The sequence below is a fragment of the Esox lucius genome, chromosome 4 (genome assembly GCF_011004845.1).
Source record: "Esox lucius isolate fEsoLuc1 chromosome 4, fEsoLuc1.pri, whole genome shotgun sequence".
Classification (NCBI taxonomy): domain Eukaryota; kingdom Metazoa; phylum Chordata; class Actinopteri; order Esociformes; family Esocidae; genus Esox; species Esox lucius.
Window position 1 is genome coordinate 11652038 of NC_047572.1, and position 21090 is coordinate 11673127.

The 21090-nt window shown below is 41.6% G+C and overlaps 2 protein-coding genes and 1 long non-coding RNA gene across 8 annotated transcripts; 2 read left to right on the forward strand and 1 right to left on the reverse strand.

Moving 5' to 3' along the window:
• Nucleotides 1-5036: 5036 nt before the first annotated feature.
• gpr137 (G protein-coupled receptor 137) lies at nt 5037-12583 on the forward strand. Of its 5 annotated transcripts, none has more exons than XM_029119310.2 (8): nt 5037-5162; nt 7436-8038; nt 8327-8382; nt 8481-8712; nt 9152-9301; nt 9471-9599; nt 10360-10472; nt 11800-12583. In XM_029119310.2, the coding sequence occupies exons 2-8, from the start codon at nt 7658-7660 to the stop codon at nt 11897-11899; spliced, it is 1161 nt and encodes a 386-aa protein (XP_028975143.1). In that variant the 5' UTR covers nt 5037-5162; nt 7436-7657; the 3' UTR covers nt 11900-12583. The 5 variants fall into 5 exon arrangements, with proteins under 5 accessions (XP_028975143.1, XP_028975147.1, XP_028975144.1 ...); XM_029119314.2 differs by having other exon boundaries at nt 5067-5172; XM_029119311.2 differs by lacking the exon at nt 5037-5162 and adding an exon at nt 5228-6260.
• Nucleotides 10479-11425, forward strand: LOC117594393. Its single transcript, XR_004575683.1, has 2 exons — nt 10479-10914; nt 10949-11425. It is a non-coding gene; the product is annotated as an uncharacterized LOC117594393 (long non-coding RNA).
• A 272-nt stretch (nt 12584-12855) lies between the features above and the next one.
• On the reverse strand, nt 12856-20997 carry syvn1 (synovial apoptosis inhibitor 1, synoviolin). Of its 2 annotated transcripts, none has more exons than XM_010864291.4 (16): nt 20495-20997; nt 19850-19998; nt 19646-19738; nt 19176-19328; nt 18926-18974; nt 16962-17065; nt 16722-16848; nt 16276-16375; nt 16037-16102; nt 15802-15918; nt 15552-15706; nt 15158-15289; nt 14791-14934; nt 14471-14654; nt 14002-14114; nt 12856-13889 (listed from the first exon to the last, which is right to left on the reverse strand). In XM_010864291.4, exons 2-16 carry the CDS (start codon nt 19979-19981, stop codon nt 13687-13689), a joined length of 1872 nt encoding a protein of 623 aa, XP_010862593.2. In that variant the 5' UTR covers nt 19982-19998; nt 20495-20997; the 3' UTR covers nt 12856-13686. The 2 variants fall into 2 exon arrangements, with proteins under 2 accessions (XP_010862593.2, XP_019901485.2); XM_020045926.2 differs by lacking the exon at nt 20495-20997 and adding an exon at nt 20357-20453.
• Nucleotides 20998-21090: the final 93 nt, after the last annotated feature.

Genomic DNA, 21090 nt, shown 5'->3' on the forward strand with positions numbered 1-21090 from the left:
AGTTCAACAAGAGGAGCTTCTCCTCTCTACCTTTAAGCAACACTCAAACCTTACCCAGGCTCTTCATTCAGGCACCTCTGACCACTTCAGGGCAGTTCCTGATCCATGCGGTCAAAACTCTTATCACTCCTGGCACCTAAATGTGGTTTTACCAGCTTCCCTTGGAGGCTATGATAGCAGAGTCTCTACATATCTTCAAAAACCTTTTGAACCTTAAAATAGTCTGTTTGCCACCACTTTTAAGTCATTCTGGATAACGGTGTCTTCTGAATGACTAAAATGTTATTGTAAACACATTTTACATGAAATATTTACACCTGTATAGCAGGGCTATTCAACTACTGTCCTAGAGGAACAAAATACTTTGTTTCACAATGTAACATGCAACAATTCTGGAAATGTTCCTGCAGCACAGTTGAAACTTAGATTCAACAGTGAACACTGTCTTTATCCTATTTCTATAAATATACTATATACAGTTGCGCTCAAAAGATTGCATACCCTTGGAGAACTGGTAATATTTGTACCATTTGTAAAGAAAACATGAGTGAGCAGGCAAAACACATTTTATTTCTTATGGGATTCACATTCAACAATAGGTCATAACAGAATGGCACAATCATAAAACAAAACATGGCAACAAAGAAAAAAAAGAACTGACCCCTGTTCAAAATTCTGCACGCCCTTAGTTATTAATACTGTGTATTTCTGCCAGGTTCTGCAAAATTATGAGCACAACTGTACTCTGACTTTTTTGCACCATAGCCTAAATCTGGAATATTCATTTATTTAACTTTAAATTACACAAATAAATCTCACCATTAACACGCTAGTTAGTTGATTGAGTCCTGAAATAAAAGACAAAAAAACTGTCATTCTGCCCAAGATGAATACCTAAAATTGCTCAAACTCTGCATACAACATGAACTTACTACAATGACAAATGGAAATGTGACACAAACTTGGCCTTGGACTGGAAGTTCAGCACTGTATCAATGAAGACTTCAGTAGTCAATAATTCAAGTGACATGCAAAGGTGAACAAGCATTATATAAATGTATGCTATATATGCTAAAAACATATTCTTATACACAGCAGATATCTGGGAGCAATAAGGGTTAACTGTCTTGCTCAGGGTCAGAACAATAGATTTCACCTTGCCTGTTCCGGTATTAGTATTAGCAACCTTTAATTTATTGGTCCGACACTCTAGCCCACCAGGCTACTCTGTCACACAATCTACCCTTGTACCATGGTTGAAGCTTGAGCTGGAATGAGGGTTGAGCAGGTATGTTTTTAAACTCCTGGGTAGCTCTAGGTCAGTATGCGGTAAACCCCACATTAAAAATGTCTTCATCACCTCTGGCACACAACATGTTTTTATGAATGGCCAACGACAAGTCCACCATTATGTGGGTACAGATGAACTTTTAAACAACTAAACTCTATACTGCAGCCTTGCTGTGGATCGGGACATACATGATCCTTCTTCTGCTTCCTAAAGTCAACAGTAACCTTGTTTGTTTTGTTGACACTGTGGGAGTCGGCTGACTGAATTTGGATATCAGTCCTGCAAACTTGGTGCTGTCAGCAACTAGGCCACAGAGGCGTAGGTATGCAGGAAATAAAGCAGGAGGCTGAGGACACACCCATGAAGAGTCAGTGAGGAAGTGTGGAATATTTTTGGGCGAGTGACTTTAATAAATGAGACAGATGAAATATTTAGTAGAGCAGGCATAGTGGAAACAGTGTAATGTGTTGGGGGAGATTGCGACATTAACTGTTTTTCCAATACAAGATTGTTGGGACAAAGAATAAATGTAAATAAATATGGTATTTTAATATTACATTAATGATCTGGCAAATGATTCAATGGAAATAAAATGAAATGTTATTTGCCACATGCTTCACAATGCTAACTTATAGGCTCAGTTTTCCCTGCATTTCCCTGCATTTCTAAACAGTTCTTACAGTTTTAATGCCAAATTAAAAACAAATAAAATAACATCTACCCCCTTCCTTTATGGGAGATTTTCACACTCATCTATACCAATTCTGTTACGTATCCACACCTCTACGATGCTGGCGTCAACCCACTTTTGAAACTAATGTAGCACATTCATGAGAAAGCCAGGCTGGGACTAGTACCCAGGTCCAGCTGTTAAAGCAAGGGCCATTAGGCCAAGGAATTTGAAACCCAGTAAAACATTGCCAGGAATTTTAGGTTGATATGCATCTGGTGTCACAGTGCAACGAACAGCTTCACTGCCTCCAAAATCCATGTCCCCTTATGGGGCACAAACCCTAGTTCTCTGATTGCAAACATGTATAACTGCCAGTCTGACGAACAGATAATGTAATAATAACTTCATGAGAAGGTAAAACACTATTGTCCTCTTCAACATCACTATCGTCCCTGTGCTATGTCTAATAATCCTACAAGGCTGATAAGATTGATCGATAGATGATAGGTAGAAAGATGGTGGTTGACTTTAGAAAAATGTGCTACAAGTGTGCTACATAGGAGCCAATATTACATTGTAACAATTACTAAGAAGGCAAGCCAGCAGATTTACATCTTGTGTCCTTTGAAAAAACATTTCCCAGGCTATCCTGATCTGGCTTTACAGTTCATCCTCACTTCTTTCTTCTTGATTTCTTTCATTGCTGTCTGGATTAAGTCTGTGTCTGCCAGAGGTAAATTGCAACACATTCTATGGTCTACAGAGATGCTCATTGGCAGTAACCTGCCTTCAATTGAGGTTCTACATGACTCCAGGACTCCATGACACATGACAAGTGTGTAGGAAAGATCACTTCTGGCTTCTCTCACCAAAGTGAACCCCTGTTCCAAAAATGAATCTGTTAGAAGGAGGACAGACAGCCAGTAAAGAGCAATCCTGCCACCTGCACAGTTTCTTTCCACGTAATGTGGCCCCTTAGCAACCAGCCATCAGTTGCCTAGAGACTAATAGGGCTATGCAAATATGCAAGCCACCTCCAACTGTGAACTAAATTGTATTCTACACTTGGTGTAGTTACAAACATCTATGTGATAGGGCCATGAATCATCTTCTACCCCTTATAAAGTACCTCTGACAAACAGATCCATATCTGTATTTCAAGTCATGTGAAAACCATATGGGTTTCCCAAGATAAACTTTAAACTCAGTGAAATATTTGGAATTATTGCAATTAGCATTTATATTTGTGTTCAGTGAGTACTGTATTAAACAAAACAAAAAACACTGCAGATTTAATCACTTTCACAGCAAGTTAGCATGAACTCTTCCTCCACTTCTCTGATATTCAAAGCTAAAACCAGAAGTAAGGTAGCAAGGTAAAGCAAGCCTCAAACATCAAAGTAGTTGCAATCCAATAGATCAATTTCACTTTAAAGTCCCCATGTAGTACTTAGTTTGAAATGACTGTATGTTTGATAAATCATTATGTGTGTTCATTAAATAAAACAATCACAACATATTTGATATCATTTTATTACCCTTTCTCCCTCAAAATGTTCGATCGGATCGTGAGGCTGTTAGGAAACCAATTTGAAGAAATGCACATACACAGCTCTCATTGGCTGACTAATATATTGAAAAAAATAGGTTATGCGTATAACCATGCATCACTGAAGAAAGGAACAAGGTACACCATATGGGATTTGCACTCTTGCCACACACATTAATTTAGGTCCGCCATTAATAAGCCTCATATGTATGAAGTGAAGCCCAACTCAGGATAAATATATGCCACAGTCAACCATCTGAACAATGCCTAGTATGATTTACCCCTCACTGACTGAATGCAGCTCCATGGTATCAACCCATTTCCTTCCTGTCATGTCTGAAACCACAGACTCAGACAAAGCCAATTTCAGAGGAAGGCAGAGATATTAATGTCAACGTTTGCAACAGTTTTCAACATTTGCAGCAACACAACCCGTTCCTCAAGATAACTTATTTAGAGATAATTTGTTTTTACCAAAATCGTCTCTAACTTGTTGTTTCTGTCATGTCCCTGTTCTCTCATTCCTCCATCTCCCTTATCTTTTTTACCATTCTCTTCCCTTCTCCCTCCTCCCAATGTGAAGGCTGTGTATAATTAACTTCACAAGACTCTCAAGGATGTTAATGACCAGAAGGACTGGCTGGGGGAACAGCTATTACCACAGACTGGGCATTCTCACTGTCTAGTTCCAGGTGCAGCACTCACACACACACACACAATTGCATGGAGCCTGTAATATAAGATGACGTAGACTTCTGCCTTGTGTCATTTTGTTCTTCTGTTTAGCTGCTGTATTTACCTGGACAAACTAGACATTCAAAGTAGCCCCACCACCTTTTCTTCAGTGTCATCAGGAAATTCCCCTAAAGCCCAGAGAAACATGTACAGATCTCTGAGCACCAGAAACACAAACACAGACACACCCCATTGCCATATGTGAACAGGATCCATGTCAAGTCAAATAGAATCCAGTATTGTGGCAATACTTGTGTTGCCATATTTGACAGTGTAGCACAAAGCTGTATGATGAGGTTGACCAGACTCCAACAAGAATGTCAGACGTAATGTTCTCAGATTAGAGCAGTGTCTTATCACAATGCAGGCTGACATTGTCTGATGCTGCGGCAGCTTAACAGCAATGTATGCTGCACTAGAAGACTGATATTGAGGAAATCCGAACTACCTTCATTCCATCTAATTTCACATAGTTTCATAATTTTCATGTATGGTTCCGGGTGTCATGATACCAAGAAAAACATGTTACAATTGTTTCTTATTGTTCTTTGTGCTACATGTAAAGTCCAGTAGATTATATGCATTATACAGATAACTCAATTAAAATGGCGTTCGATGTTGACTTAAAAGTTGTGTTTATTTTAGCCTACCTCTTCCTGGCGTTTCATAATAATGTACCGTGAGTAGTCTTGTTTTGCACCACCTGAGGGCGGTGTTGATTAAAAAAGTGACCACAGAAAGAATGGAATAGGGCTGACCCCTATAGCTTTGGGACAGTAGTTGCAGCAAGGATAAACCCCCTCCCTCCACTTTACTACGTCATGTCAACTCAACTAGGAAGTACGAGATTAGCAAACTACCTTTTTTAATAAACTCCCCTGTCCTGTCGGAGCATTATCTTATCTTCGAAAAAGGTAACTTAAGGTCAGTGCATACTTACTTTTGTTACAGGACAAACTGGGTATCATTGCCACTAGTAAGCGAGCATATGAGTTAAGGACTCAGTTGGCTGACCTGTCATGATACATTTGTTATTGCTGTACTTGTTTAGTTTTTTTGCTCTTGAAATGTTTTGAATTTCTGTGAAAAGAGATCTATACATTGTAGGTATAGAGCAAGACTACGCAAACGATTCACTGTATTTTAAACTACAGGCATTATCTTCTGTACGATAATTATCTTCTGTACAATTAGTCAGTGTTACCGGCAAGCTAACGTTAGCTGCGAACATAGCTACTAAAACAAGACAGTTCGTAGATACACACAACGTCAACATTGAAGATGTCAACTTAGTCTTCTAAGCGCAGTTTTATATTTTAATGAATCCGCTGCTAGTGTTGTTTGATGAAGTTGTTTTTACATGCGGGACTGAACAGGACAAAGTCCCGTTCAATTTCCTAAGAGTGGCGTATTTGGGAGAACCGCCAAATTCTGTAAACAACAACATTGACTTGAGTACTTGGACTGTTCCAGTTAGTTACCAAGCGTTAGCTAGCCATCTAATTACATACGTACAATACCGATTTTACATAGTTTCTGTTTACAATATGCACGTTAAATGCGTAAATAAAAAAAATCATGGACGGTGGGGTATGGAAGTACGCTGTCTGTTTTTGCGCATACAATTAAACACTACCCAGTGAGCAAAGGACGTTCAATTGACGCCGTCCATGTTGAAATGACGTTGAATAGACGTCTTTTCAAAATACGCTTTTCAAGTTAATGTGCTCCGTGGTTATTTTATATTCTAAAAGTGTATATTTGTCAAATTGTAACTTACTTATTGTAAAGTGACACAGAATATTTATGTAGTCATAAAGTCCGGGATTTACGTTGCCTGTTTGTACAGCAAAAGGCTTTGGGACAGTAGTTGCAGCAAGGATAAACCCCCGCTTCCAATTTACTACGTCATGTCAACTCAATGAGGAAGTACGAGATTAGCAAACTACCTTTTTTATAAACTCCCCTGTCCTGTCGGAGCATTATATTATCTTCGAAAAAGGTAACTTAAGGTCAGTGCATACTTACCCAGTTTGTCCTGTAACAAAAGTATCATTGCCACTAGTAAACGAGCATATGAGTTAAGGACTCAGTTGCCTGACCTGTCATGATACATTTGTTATTGCTGTACTTGTTTTGTTTTTTTTGCTCTTGAAAGATATCTATACATTGTAGGTATGGAGCAAGACTACGCAAACGATTCACTGTATTTTAAACTACAGGCATTATCTTCTGTACGATAATTATCTTCTGTACGATTAGTCAGTGTTACCGGCAAGCTAACGTTAGCTGCGAACTTAGCTAGCTAGTTTACTAAAACAGGTCAGTTCGTAGATACACACAACGTCAACATTGAAGATGTCAAATTATTCTTCTAAGCGCAGTTTTATATTTTAATGAATCCGCTGCTAGTGTTGTTTGATGAAGTTGTTTTTACATGCGGGACTGAACAGGACAAAGTCCCGTTCAATTTCCTAAGAGTGGCGTATTTGGGAGATCCGCCAAATTCTGTAAACAACAACATTGACTTCAGTACTTGGACTGTTCCAGTTAGTTACCAAGTGTTAGCTAGCTATCTAGTTACATACGTACAGTACCGATTTTACATAGTTTTTGTTTACAATATGCACGTTAAATGCGTTAATATAAATCACGGGTTATGGAAGGACGCTGTCTGTTTTTGAGAATACAATTGAACACTACCCAGTGAGCAAAGGACGTTCAATTGACGCCTTCCAGGTTGAAATTACGTTGAATAGACGTCTTTTCAAAAATTGTGCTCAGTGGTTATTTTGTATTTTAAAAGTGAATATGTGTCATATTGTCATTTACTTATTGTAAAGTGACACATAATCGCTATGTAGTCATTCAAGTCCGGCATTTACGTTGCCTCTTTGTACAGCAAAAAGCGAATAAGAAGCACCCTTTGCCAACTTGTCTACGTATCCATTGGAGCGCAGGTCTGAGTTGCTATACGTGCATACTTCACAATAGGGGTTTCTTAACAGAAACATGCAACAACAAAAAAAAAAAAACGTCAGTATTGCCCAGTCGCGTTTTGCTAGCTCGCTCCCTGGATATTGTTTGCTAGGTTCTGCCCGATCGGCTTCACTAACCTCATGCATATATTTGTGGGGTTGGTGTTCTGCATTTTCACAACACTTTCTTTGTTCTTTTTTTTTTACAGTTGTCTATGCCCCCAGCCGAAGTGACCAGTTTTGAGCAAGAGCACATTGTTTTTGAATCTGAATATGGTGTTTTATCTGCTCTTTCTGAAAAAGGAACACTGAAATCATCCAGTGTATTCTTGTAATCATAATGATCATATTGTGATCACCATAACATTTTATAGACAAGCAAAGCTTCCTCATATTGCCATACATTGAGTGTTAGTTCTTCCCCCTAAACAATGGAAGCTCCAGTCACACCACATCCTTTACACTCCAACTCCACCCTGCCTCCACCCTACCCCCTTCACCCAGCTGTGGCCCCATCAGTCCAGCTTGGGATTACCATCCTCTACACCACTCTGTACGGAAGTCTATTCCTGGTAGTGTACATTCAGCTCTGGCTTCTTTTGCTGTACCGACACAAGCGCTGGAGCTACCAGAGTGTATTTCTGTTCCTCTGTCTCCTGTGGGCAGCCCTCCGCACCACCCTCTTCTCCTTCTACTTCCATAATGCCCTTGAGGCCAACCACCTGCCCACAGTGTTGTACTGGCTGCTGTACTGCTTCCCTGTGTGTTTGCAGTTTTTTACACTCAGTCTCATCAACCTCTACTTCTCTCAGGTAACATAGCTTCTTTTTTTTTCTTTTTTTTTTACCACATTACTTACTTGATTGCTCAGGTTTTTCAATCATGTTAATGGTTTGTTTTCCTTGGGTAGGTTTGACTGTTTTCCTGTTGTCAGGTTTCCTAGTGCTTTCCTAGTAGGGCAGGTTTTTGTAGTCCTTGTTGTTAACTGAAAATGCATGTATGGGCCCCACTGTGTGATGTGTTAGTTAAGTATTTGTTTAGACTGCTGTGAGTTCACATTTACAATTGGCTTTGTTTTCTCGCTTCCGTTTTTTTCCCAGGTATTACTCAAAGTTAGAGAGAAATACAGCTCAAATACTGAGCCTGGCCATGCACTGTGAGTTCCACTTCCCTAAAAGTAACTGCTGTAAAGTCGCCTAGATAAACTTAAATGCTTTAAATAATTCCAACTAACCAACGTTTCTTCATCGTCAGATGTTGGGCGCGGTGTTTGTACGCTACACTGAGCAGCTTGTTCCTGTGTGTCAATGTGGTGTGTGCGTCCCTCAGCCAGAGCAGACGGGCAGGAGACACAACCTGGGACCTTGTACTGATACGAGTGTTGTTCAATGACTTGCTGTTCATCTTTGAGGCTGTGTGTCTAGCAGCACTACTGCTCCTCTTAACCAGACACTCCACATCCACCAGTCCTTACCTGCACAGTAAGGTATGGAACTTTATCCTGGCCCTCTAGAAGACAGAGGTCAGTGATTATTAAAATTCAGTGCTTGACTTTTCTAATACTTCAAATTTTAGGCAAACAGCGTTCCGGTTCCTTTTTTAGGCAAAAGAGCTGTCTGGGATAGGCTACTTTAATGGAAAAAAACCTTAAAAACACATACATTTTGATGAACACAGTCTAATGTGTGACTTGTCAATTCCTGGCACTTATTTCATCCCAAGTCAAGCGCCGGTTAAATCAGCGAAAAGGGCAGAGCTTGGGTTTGACTTGAATGCTCCGAGATTACATTTGACTGCCCTTTTCATTGAGTGAACCAATAAAATTAATTTCTGCATCCAGGGCAGAACTACCTTTAGGACAGTCAAAATGTTCGTTTAAGTAAAAGTCTGAGCTCCGTAATACACATTGTGTTTTCTTCCATCAGGGGACGACAGTGTGTCGGACTGCAGTGCTGGGTGCAGGTGTAATTCTTCTCTTTGCAAGTAGAGCATGCTACAATTTGGCTGTCCTCATACTATCGCAGAACCAGAAAGTAGAGGCGTTTGACTTTGACTGGTATAACATCTCAGACCAGGTAGAGATATACATCTATTGAAATCTCCAATACATTTTTAAAGATATTACATTCTACTGGAATGATGACACAGTAATACATGAACAGTTGATAGAGGATCAGCAACTGAGGATGGATGTCAGCAGTTGAAATAGTGTTTATTTTCTATGTACGACCTGTCCCTTCTCAGGCGGACCTACGTCATGAGCTTGGAGACAGGGGTTACTTGGCGTTCGGGGCGATTCTCTTCATATGGGAGCTGCTACCCACCAGCCTTCTCATCCTCATCTTCAGAGTTCGTCAACCACCTCAGGAAACGGTATGCTTCCATTTCCTACTTTTCCCCCTTTTCTCCCAGTTGGAGGTTTAGTACCCATTTACAACAGAGGATGCTCTGCTTCTTACTCTTCCTGTCCTCTTTGTGCTTTAATGTGTCACTTACCATGTTTGACCTTTTTGATCCCAATCTTTTTTTTTTTTATGCAAAAGAAAAAAATCTGCATTGTCTCGTCTGTTTCTGAACCTGTTCTGTAGGGTCTCGTCTGTTTCTGAACCCGTTCTGTAGGGTCTCGTCTGTTTCTGAACCCGTTCTGCATTGTCTCGTCTGTTTCTGAACCCGTTCTGTAGGGTCTCGTCTGTTTCTGAACCCGTTCTGTGGGGTCTCGTCTGTTTCTGAACCCGTTCTGCATTGTCTCGTCTGTTTCTGAAACCGTTCTGCATTGTCTCGTCTGTTTCTGAAACCGTTCTGCATTGTCTCGTCTGTTTCTGAACCCGTTCTGTAGGGTCTCGTCTGTTTCTGTACCCGTTCTGTAGGGTCTCGTCTGTTTCTGAACCCGTTCTGTAGGGTCTCGTCTGTTTCTGAACCCGTTCTGTAGGGTCTCGTCTGTTTCTGAACCCGTTCTGCATTGTCTCGTCTGTTTCTGAACCCGTTCTGCATTGTCTCGTCTGTTTCTGAACCCGTTCTGTAGGGTCTCGTCTGTTTCTGAACCCGTTCTGTAGGGTCTCGTCTGTTTCTGAAACCATTTTGTGATATTTTGTCTGTTTCTGAACCCATTGTGTTGTGATTTCTTCCCTTCCAGGGTAATGTGCAAGTTAACAACAGATTACCACGGCCTTACTTCTTTGATGACCCAGCAGGGGTGGACACTGACTCGGGTGTTCCTTGGGTCAACAACTCACACCCACATCAAAGGTGCCCCCCTCTCAATCTCACATTCGCATTAAAGGTGCCACCCTCTCAATCACACACCCACATCAAAGGTGCCACCCTCTCAATCTCACATTCGCATTAAAGGTGCCACCCTCTCAATCTCACATCTGCATCAAAGGTGCCACCCTCTCAATCTCACATCTGCATCAAAGGTGTCACCCTCTCAATCTCACATCCGCATCAAAGGTGTCACCCTCTCAATCTCACATCCGCATCAAAGGTGCCACCCTCTCAATCTCACATCCGCATCAAAGGTGCCACCCTCTCAATCTCACATTCGCATTAAAGGTGCCACCCTCTCAATCTCACATCTGCATCAAAGGTGCCACCCTCTCAATCTCACATCTGCATCAAAGGTGTCACCCTCTCAATCTCACATCCGCATCAAAGGTGTCACCCTCTCAATCTCACATCCGCATCAAAGGTGTCACCCTCTCAATCTCACATCCGCATCAAAGGTGCCACCCTCTCAATCTCACATCCGCATCCGCATCAAAGGTGCCACCCTCTCAATCTCACATCCGCATCAAAGGTGCCACCCTCTCAATCTCACATCCGCATCAAAGGTGCCACCCTCTCAATCTCACATCCGCATCAAAGGTGCCACCCTCTCAATCTCACATCTGCATCAAAGGTGGCTCAATCTCACACTGGCCACCTACAGTTAGGTCCGGAAATATTTGGACACTGACACAATTTTTGTAATTTTGGCTCTGTACGCCATCACAATGAATTTGAAATGAAACAACCAAGATGCAATTGAAGTGCAGACTTTCATGTTTAATTCAAAAGGTTGAACATAAATATGAACAGCCTGTGATGCCAATTGTTTACTTTGATTTTCGGTGTGTTTGAATCCAACCCTCAATCGTTTGGTGATTTGATTCCATTGACTGTTGTTTGATCTTCAATATATTTCATTAATTGAGACCTGATGTGTGATTTAAGTGTCCCCTTGATTTTTTTGAGTCGTGTATTTTAAACTGGTTGATGAAACCCAATATAAAGCCAGTTTCAGGTCAGGTATGGAGTGGGGAGAGCTGTTTTAAATTACTATGTTCTTATTCACTTATCTTCCACACAAGGGAGAAATTCCATGTGTTCACTGTTTTTCCTTAGTTGGTGACTTTGGCCGGAAGCATACGCTCCCTGTCAAATCAATTTCATGGAATTTGGACGTAAATCTTTTTGTACACATTTCCTGTAAATTTGTACAATAATTCAGTTGGAGACCGCTTTCCTCACTCAGAATGCATACTGTACACAACAAAAATGAGTAATAACACTGTGCTCCGTCTCTTCTCACCAGCTGGTATGGATCGATTAGGGAGACAACACCTCTGCTGTTTGCCAGTAATCCCCCTGACCAGAATCAACATCACAGTTTCTACTCAACACCACAGAACTGACCATGGTTGTACTAACCAACTCTAATCTTGTCTAAAATGGCACCTGTTTCCTCATTATATTGGGCACAACCTCCTCTGCCCATGTTGCATTGTGCACTGGATGCCTCACTTGATTGAGAATGCGTTTTTGCACACAAACTAACTGGAAGTCATTGCTCGGTATAGACCATGCACCTTTTGAAACGACGACCACTGTTTGGTTTGAATTTAATTATTTCCACTTTTGCAATGTGTTTGTCTGACTTGTGTATTTGGGCTTTTATGCCAACCTCTAGCAACTCCGTATCACATAGTGTTCGGATGATAGTAACCAATGAAATTGGCAAGGACAGAGAGATTGGTACTCAAGCTATTTCCATTCCACTTTAGGACTTTTATTCAAAACCTTTTTGTCATTGTTTAAAATGTCTTGTTGCTGATTAGCTAAATAGTAGTATAATATTTGTATTATCACTGCCATAAGCAATGCATACAATAGTAATGTTTGTCATTGGTCTGTGGTTGTAAAGTTTTGTCAATTTATTTAATCTGATTATCAACTGTCATTTTTACAGATTGACAATACCTCCTTCACCAGCTAGTTTTATAAGGGAATTTTCTATGGTTTTCATAGCTTAACGGAATACAGAGTGCTGTATGAATGTGTTTTTTAATGCTGTTGTAATTACAAAGTCTTAACATTAATGTGAAAAGTGGTGTTTTTTCCCCCCAGTACTACCATGTAGTAAATATGAAGATTATAGGAATATTCAAGTTATGAATGGTGAACATGGACAGTTTGTCACAGAAAGCCCAGTCTTTCCTAAAACATGTAGGGCCAGTTTTGTGGCCATAGACTAGTCCTGGACTAACTTTTGTCCTACACTAGGCTTCATCAGTGTTCATAAAACCAGCACTTAAAGGACATTTTGGTGTGCAGGGTTAATCTGTGTGGGGAACTCCAGGCAGAACTGAGGTACATCCAAACATGTCAGCAGTGGTGACAGCAACGTTTAATTTGAAATATTCTGCGGTATGTACATCCTATTAAAACTCTTTTTACAGTATGTACAGGTTAAATCAACCCACTTGTTAACTTATAACCCAGCCGGCATTCAGAGCAAAATCTACACGTCCCAGAAATCAGAGTATTATTTTTTAAACAAAAACTAAAGTACTATACTGTCCTCCACACTGTGGCTATTTCATATTCCATATATTCTGCACTGCTCTGGACCTGAGCCCTGTGCACTTTCTAGGGAATATGGTGCCATGTCTTAGAAAACCGTCCTGCTGTTCAGACTGATTTAGCTCTAACTAATTGAGTCAGACCACGAGGCCGATACATTTTACAGTTAAAAAGAAAGGAAAAAGCCACCTCCCTCAGCTGGATTTGCTCCATGGGCAGAAGTAACGGCAGGTAAAACAAAAAGCGCGAGTGACCTGAGACTTCAAAACGCTGTATGTCCACTTTGTCACTGATCAAGAATCGTGTCACAGGCAAGGTTGTGATTGAATATCAGTTCTCAGTCCTGGGTTAAGAGGCCATCAAACCTGCCCATGCTCTGACAGCGATTAGAAGAATACAAAAAAGCTTCTATGTGTTCCAACAACGACAACAACAAAAGTGAATCCGGAACTGGATAACTGCAATTCTTCCTCTCTTGTTTGTCAGAGTTTCAAATAGCACAAAACTCAGCCAGGAGAGGGGAAGAGGAGAGTCGGACATAAAGAAAACGTGTTATTGATTGCTAATCAATAAGAACGTATTGATAAGTCAGTTTCCAGAATGTGTCAGCAGATATATATCAATGGTCAGGAGGAGGGGGTGATGTCTCCAACTTGCGGAGGCGACGGCGCCTCAACTCTGAAGGGCTGGGCTCCCCATCTTCTCCAACATCACCTGCCTCTTCCACCTCCCCCTCCTCACTTTTCTCCTCACTCTTCTCCAACGTGGTCGAGTCCGGCTGGGAGAAACCTGTCGCCCCGTTCACAGCTTCAGGTTCGGTGACTGGGAGGATGAAAAATAGGTTTGAAAACAAAGCTGTGTCCATGACAGTTTGCACCACGACAGGAAAGACAGTAGGATACAAAACTGTTGTATAGGGTACACTTGGCATTACCTGTACTGATTTGAGTGTCCACCTCCTGGTTCTCCTGGGTTTCTGCACTAGCTGACGGCGGAGAGGTTCCACTGGCCTCCCCAACAGCACTGCTGCTCTCTGAACGAGGAGGTCTGGGGAAAAGGAGTAGTAAGATTGGCATGACAAACAGCCACAAGCCTTAAGGTACCCAAGTGTGCCACACTTTAAAATAGGTATAAGTTAACCCAAAATCCTGTGTGACTGATTCAGTTCTGGGACTATACAGGTTAAGAGTCTGGATCTTGCAAAGCCACATGGGCAAAGGAGTAGAGCAGTCGAGTTTAATTGCTGACTTCCGCCCAAACCCAGACGCGTCCAAATAATAATTGGTGAGCTACTTCAACCCGGGGTCAAACGCGTTCCTTTAAGTCACAGCAGATTCTTAGGTTCGTGCACAGAATGTCTGCGATGGAGGAAGTGAAAGAGCAGTGAATGGCCCGTTCCCTACGTGAGTGTGGCCACGGTGGTCAGGTAGTGGTGGATGTTGAGCATGGCAGCGTCCAGCAGGGTGTGGATGTTGTGGAGACACTGTAGCCTGGCCTCCAATCCCCGTCGGCCCTCCTGCTCCAACTCCCTGAGCTCCGCCTCCGACATGGTGGACAGGGACGCAGGAGGGGGCGGCATGGAGGACGCTGGGATGGAAAACCGGGTTAGGCAAGATACGAGCCGTAACCCACCCCCCCACCACACAGGCGCAAAACGGTGGCACGTTTACCAAATGATTCCCTCGAAAGGCAAGGTTTGGTTTTCAACAACTGTGTGACTTACCAAATGGCGGAGGTGGTGGCATTGGGAGCCAGGGAGCCGATGGGAATGGTGGTGGTGGGAAGGAGGGGAAGGGGAACCCAGGCATTGGGCCGTCTGGAGCAGGAGCAGCCCCAGCTGTACCGGGCCCAGTGGAGTGGCTGGTGCCTGATGAGGACAAATGATGTCAACACAATGTGGGGACAGACACTAGTTCCTCAAACCCAAATAAAGTCCCGGACTGAGGAAACACTTGATGGAGAATCTCAACTGGATGTGCCTTCTTGTCATCCGGCCTCTTTAAATTTGTCAGGTGTGGAGGTTGGTCAGCGTCCAGCCTGTTATTCTGAAGGGTGTCGGTCAGTTTGTGGAAAGTAGAAATGGGACTCACCTGTTCCCTGTGCTTGAGCTGCTTCTGGGGCCTGAGGGGCATCTGGGGCCCCAGCGGCAGGTGCTGCGCCAGGGAAGGGGCCCCAGAAGGGAAATAGACCAGGGGGAAAATGGGGCATCACTCCAGGGGCAACTGGAGATTACAGGGGAACAAGAGATGAGTGTCTGTACGGTGCTTGGGCAGTCAACCAAATGAGAGATCAATTATCTGATACAGATATATACTGAACACAATTAAAAAACAACATCCAGCTATTTCACAGTTCATATTGAATAAGGAAATCAGTGAATATAAAGGGGTGGGGGGGGGGGGGCGGTCGTCTTATTATGAAGTACTTGGCAGTGCAGACTGAGTTGTCTAATATTAGACAATGAACATGTGTTGTCCTCCTCACCGTTCCCTGGTGGACCTGGAACAGGGGCGTTCACTGGTGCTGCCGGGGCAGGAGCCTGGGCCGGGGCTGGGACGGCGTTGGGGTTGGAGGCCCTGAGGACATCCATACGACACGTCGGACATGTCTGCTGTCTCTGGAACCAGGAGCGCAGGCAACTACCAAGCAAGACGAAGAAAAAAGAAAGAAACTTTAACTTCTCTGTCCCTCGTTTCTTACACCTTTTTGTCCGCAGTACGTATCCGTAGAGTACCTGGAGTGAAAGATGTGGTTGCAGGGGAGCTTCTTGGCGCCGGTCACCATCTCCTCGCGACAGATGATACACACATTGTCCGAAGCCTGCAGATCTTCAGGAGTGGCGTCTGGATAACTGCCCAGACAAAAGTCAGTTTAATAAGTTGATGCTCACCATCTTGAATGATGAAATATGGCGTGAGGGGTGCATCATTTACTATTAAAATCAACATGTTAAACAGCTCAACGCTTACAGTGTATTCATGTTGCGAATGGCTCGCCGAGACATTATTGCGTCAGTTACAGCTTTCTTGAACTGCCTAAAGAGAGAAGAGAATACAAATAGAACATCTGGCTCTACTAAAAACACAACAGATAAGACAGGGAATCTGTTGGCCAGATAACATGGCATATTCAGAGTCATCCATTCAGACAAGGATTTGACAGTTCAGAATGGCATTGTTTTTCTGTTCAGAGTAGCAGTATGGCTTACCTCATGGCCAGGTACATAGGCCTGATGGCAAACAGGGGGAAGGTGTGGACCTTGATCATGATGGTCATGAACGCCATATAAAGGAGCACTTTGATGAAACCTTAAAAGGGAAGAGTATGTCTTAAGATGCAAAGACCTGACTTTATGTCTCAGACCTGGGTTTAAATTATAGCTCAAATATTTATATCTCTATGTACTGGGAAACACGTGGAAACCATTGTGTTAGAAAATAGCCCTATACCAGATACTAAAAAGACACATTCAACCTACATCTGGTAAATATTAGGACACATTTCCCAGACACAGATTAAGCCAGGACCTGTTCTTAAAAGTACATTGAAATGGTTCTAAGTCCAGTAAACTAAATCTGTCCACAAAACCTAACAAAAACATTTTCCAGAGCAAGAAACAAGAGTAAATGGGGTTGCTAGTGATATTTTGTTTACCAGTGAAGAGCTCAGTATACAGCATGTAGACAGCCTTGTTGTCCCAGGGGTTTTCACTCTGGAGGTCCACAGTATGGAGGGTGTACTTGATGAAGGTGGTGAGGACCATGGTCATCAGGATGGCATACTGACACACACACAAAACAGATTCAGATGGTTATTTTAAAATCACCAAAACATTATCACTTAAGTGACATGTATGACTGAAGTTGAAATCACAACATATAGTTTAATACAAACCTCAAACCCAAAAACCAGTTGGACTGAAGCTCCCCGTGTTATGATGCTGTGACAGGCATGGTTGACGAACAGGAAGTCCAAAACAGCCAGTAGCACCATCAGAGCTGTGAAAAGCACTGGGTTTAATTAAGGGGCAGGCAGGTATGGTTCGGTCCTAGACTTACATAGACAAAGCATCTCGTTACCATTCTAGCAAGGCGTGTCAGAGCATGGGCATGGTAGCTAAATATGGTACATTGTTAACCCATTTATAAAGTGGGACTCAACCACAAACTACAGGAAGCGTTTGACTGCATAGCCCTTCTACAAAATGTTCCCCCTATCTCCCTTAAGCACATAGTTTCCATTAGGTGATGTAGAATGTTCTGAATAATGCGGTTTTCTGCAGTTTAATGCAATATATTTTTTTATAAAGGCATGATAACTGTACTATTACTTGTAGTTCAGGGTCAATGCAGTGTTTCTCAACCAGGTGAAAGCATCCAACTCATATTCAAGACTTAACAACTGGTCACTTCCCACTTCCATGATTAGGAATTCATAATTAGAAGTAGTTTCACAATCTAGTGCTAAGTAGTGTTACAGCAATAACTTTAAATCTAGAGGGACCGTCACTGTGCTAATGATAAAGTTAGAAACTTCAAAACTATATCAAACAGAGATGGGCAAAAAACAACAAGAAATAATCGACCAGAATATTGACATGCAAGGTAGTCTTAAAACTTATCAAATGTAGTTAAAATACAAAATACTCTAATGCGATTTTATATTGCGATTCATTTTTGCTTTCTTTGATCAAAATTTGGGCTAAATAAATTGAGCTGTCTGCAAAATATCACCATGCAAACAGAGAAAGCCAGGTAAATGCCAAACTATACATAGTCAACAATGGTAGTTAATGTTCAAGTGCAGCTGAACTTTCAAAGTCGGGGAAAGAAAAAATATATATACAGCTCCGGAAAAAATTAAGAGACCACTGCACCTTTTTCTGTCCTCAAGGTATTGAGTGAGGAACAGAAGGGTTAAAATTAAGATACCACTGCAAGTTGAACGCTTCTGTTCCTCACTCAAAATGTCTTAACAACATTATTTTGAATAGAAAAGCAAAAATCTAAATTATTCTTCTTTATCAAATAATTTATAGAACATACAACAAACCTTGGTTTAGGGTAAAACCAATACACAGAGCCTACAATTAACCATGAAGACTTGTTTTCGCAAATCCAATATTGTTTTGTTTTCTGATTTAGGAAGCAGCTTAACTGGCACACTGATCGTTTCCAGTATATGGATAGGGACGTGTCATCTCTGTCCCTACTGATTGTCAGGTATGGATAAAACAGGCCAGTTTGGTCACATCCTAACGGCAGGAAGGCAGACGAACGGGAGAATGAGTGTACTTACCAAGATAATCAAGCAGAATTAAAAACACCATTTAGGCTTACTCAATATTTATTGAGTTTATTATTTTACTGATTTTTCAAACGGATATCTGAATATGTAGGCTATTAAGGAAAACAGGCCTACCAAGCTCATTCTACAAGACTAGACGAAAAAGCACAACTAGACACTTATTAGGGGTATTTGTTAAATATATTTTATACTTAATATATATGTAACTACAGACCGTTGTTGTGAAAATCCTGCAAAATGATACCTTCTCTATAGATGGGTTCATCACATATCACCTAATCCTACAACATAAACTATGCCTTTTTAAATGTTTAAACCATTATGCTTATGCTTATCCAGCTCAATTATGGTATACTCCTGTGAATCCAAAAGCAGGTGCAGAAGCCTGATATATTTGCATAAACCTGTAATTCATGAAACAGACAAGGTCTCAAAATACCAGTTTCACACATCACTGAACAGTGGCCTAGTTGTACTACCAAGAGTAGTAAAGATTACAGAACTGTTATAGACCAGCAACTATTCAAATATATCCTATAACTCATACTCACATAACACCCTGAAGTGGAAGACCCAAGATATATTAGGACTCCTCTCCATCTGCATAAGAAGATGAAACGAATGCCTTGAGGACAAATTTCCTTTCATGATTTCAACAATCAACCTATGGAATGCATTTGAGGATATGGTTCATGGATGGAGTCCCTGACTATGATTAGTGGCATCAGCTTCTTTAACTAAGAATCTATTAACTGTTATCTCACGCATTATACAGATATTTCCACATTCATTTCTACTCACAAAGTCTACCCTGTCCTCAGCCAGCCAGTGGAAGCACTTGAGGAAGAGCAGCAGGGTGAAAAGGGCTACGAAGCGTGGAGAGAAGTCATCTCTGAACACAGTAAAGGCCAGGCACGTCTCCGTCACGGCATACCAGGACCGCTCAATCAGATGCTGAGGGCAGAAAGGAATGTAGAGCGCTGTCACGCTATCACACCAAACCAAACTGTGCCGGCGTTGATATTATTCTGTTATTGATATTTTATGTTCTTTCCCAGCATGCTTTTAGCAAATGTGGAGGCTTTGTAACTAGGCCAGCACTGACTAGCATGGCTCAACAATGTTAAAAACAGTTAAATACACAGGGCGAAACAACAGCAGCATCTCATAACAGACACCCTATGACCTGTTACTGACTCATACAGATCTAGGGCCCAAGTAAAGCAAACAAGAGAAAACAAACACTGAAATGTGATAGGACTAACTCATACCTCCATCTCTGCAGCTCTGAGCTGTCCGAAGAAGACTTTACGCATGAATTTTCCCAACAGGAACACCAACACAAATGCTTGTATGTACAAGACCTGAGGTAGAAAAGAGGTGTGAGTGAAAAAGCCCTACCCTACGTCTGACAAACATATACATGAAATTCGATAGAACAACTGTTGTGTGAGCGAAAATGTGGGGGTACTCACAGCCATACTGGGGCTGCTCTTTGTAAGGTAGACCACAGTGGGGTAGAACTGGTGTTTGAGGAAATAGGCATGGGCAATTACTGCTCCGGTCAGCGCCAGACTGGTAGCAGTCACCAAGGCTGCACGCACCATTGCGCAGGTATCTAAAACTTAGGTAAAAATAAAAAGGCAAATAAAACAATTAGAATAATGGCAAAGCAGGTCATAATCTTGGTTGTTGGTCATTTCAATCCAGTACAAGAAGTCCATAGTTGTATAGTTCAGTGGAAACAACTACTCTTAACACCTAGTGAATGTCTGCTGACAGCTGCTTAGTGGCAAGTGTAAACAGAACAATTTATTAAACAAGCCAATTAGATATACTGTCATTCTGATAAAAACCAGACAACTTAACTAGTTCGACATACAACCAGCATAAACTAGACAACAACCCTGGCAGGTATAATATTATAAGCCAATAGAACCAATGGCATGGGTTAGCTCAATCTAGCCCGGAGACCAATTTACCTGCATATCCGCCCTTTTGGTTTGACTGCACAAGTGTTGTCTACATAGCAAATTAGACGGCTGTACGTAATTACAGCCACTGCAGTACGAAACTGACAATGAAGTTGTTAGCTAGCTAGCTTATGTTAGCTAACTTACCGACTCGATGTCGCTTTCGCTTCTGAAAGAATGCACTTGTTAAGCTTGCTGCTACGCCTTTTAGGCGTTCACTAGTGCTTTCCTATAATTACAATATATATCGACTCCCTCCACCATCCACTTAGGTGAAGCAGCTATCTCACGACCAATTTCTTTTCCATTCGTTATGCATTTCTATGTCTATTTCGCTAGCATGTATAACTACCCCAGCCCCAAATACGCCTTTCTGATACGTGTTTATCTTTGGCTTGTTCCTCCAAGTGGCCACCTCACTTCCGGGACAATCAAAACTAGCTAGCTACTACCGGCTACGATAGCTTGCTAACTAGCAAGCAATTTTTTTGCAAGCGTATCCTGTCAGTATTTTATGAAATATGCCACTGTCGAAAGAAACCGTTTAACGCTGTTCAACGAATATTTGTCGGTTTTCTTTCGTTGAATTTTTTTTTAATTGCAAGCCAAGTGATATAAATAGTAACATGAAATTTATAAAATGTGCAGTTTTGTTAGAAATATTGTTACTGCTATCTATCTTACGTTTGCCTTTTAGTCTCAATATAATAGGCGTGCATCGTTTTCACAATAGCCTACCCGAG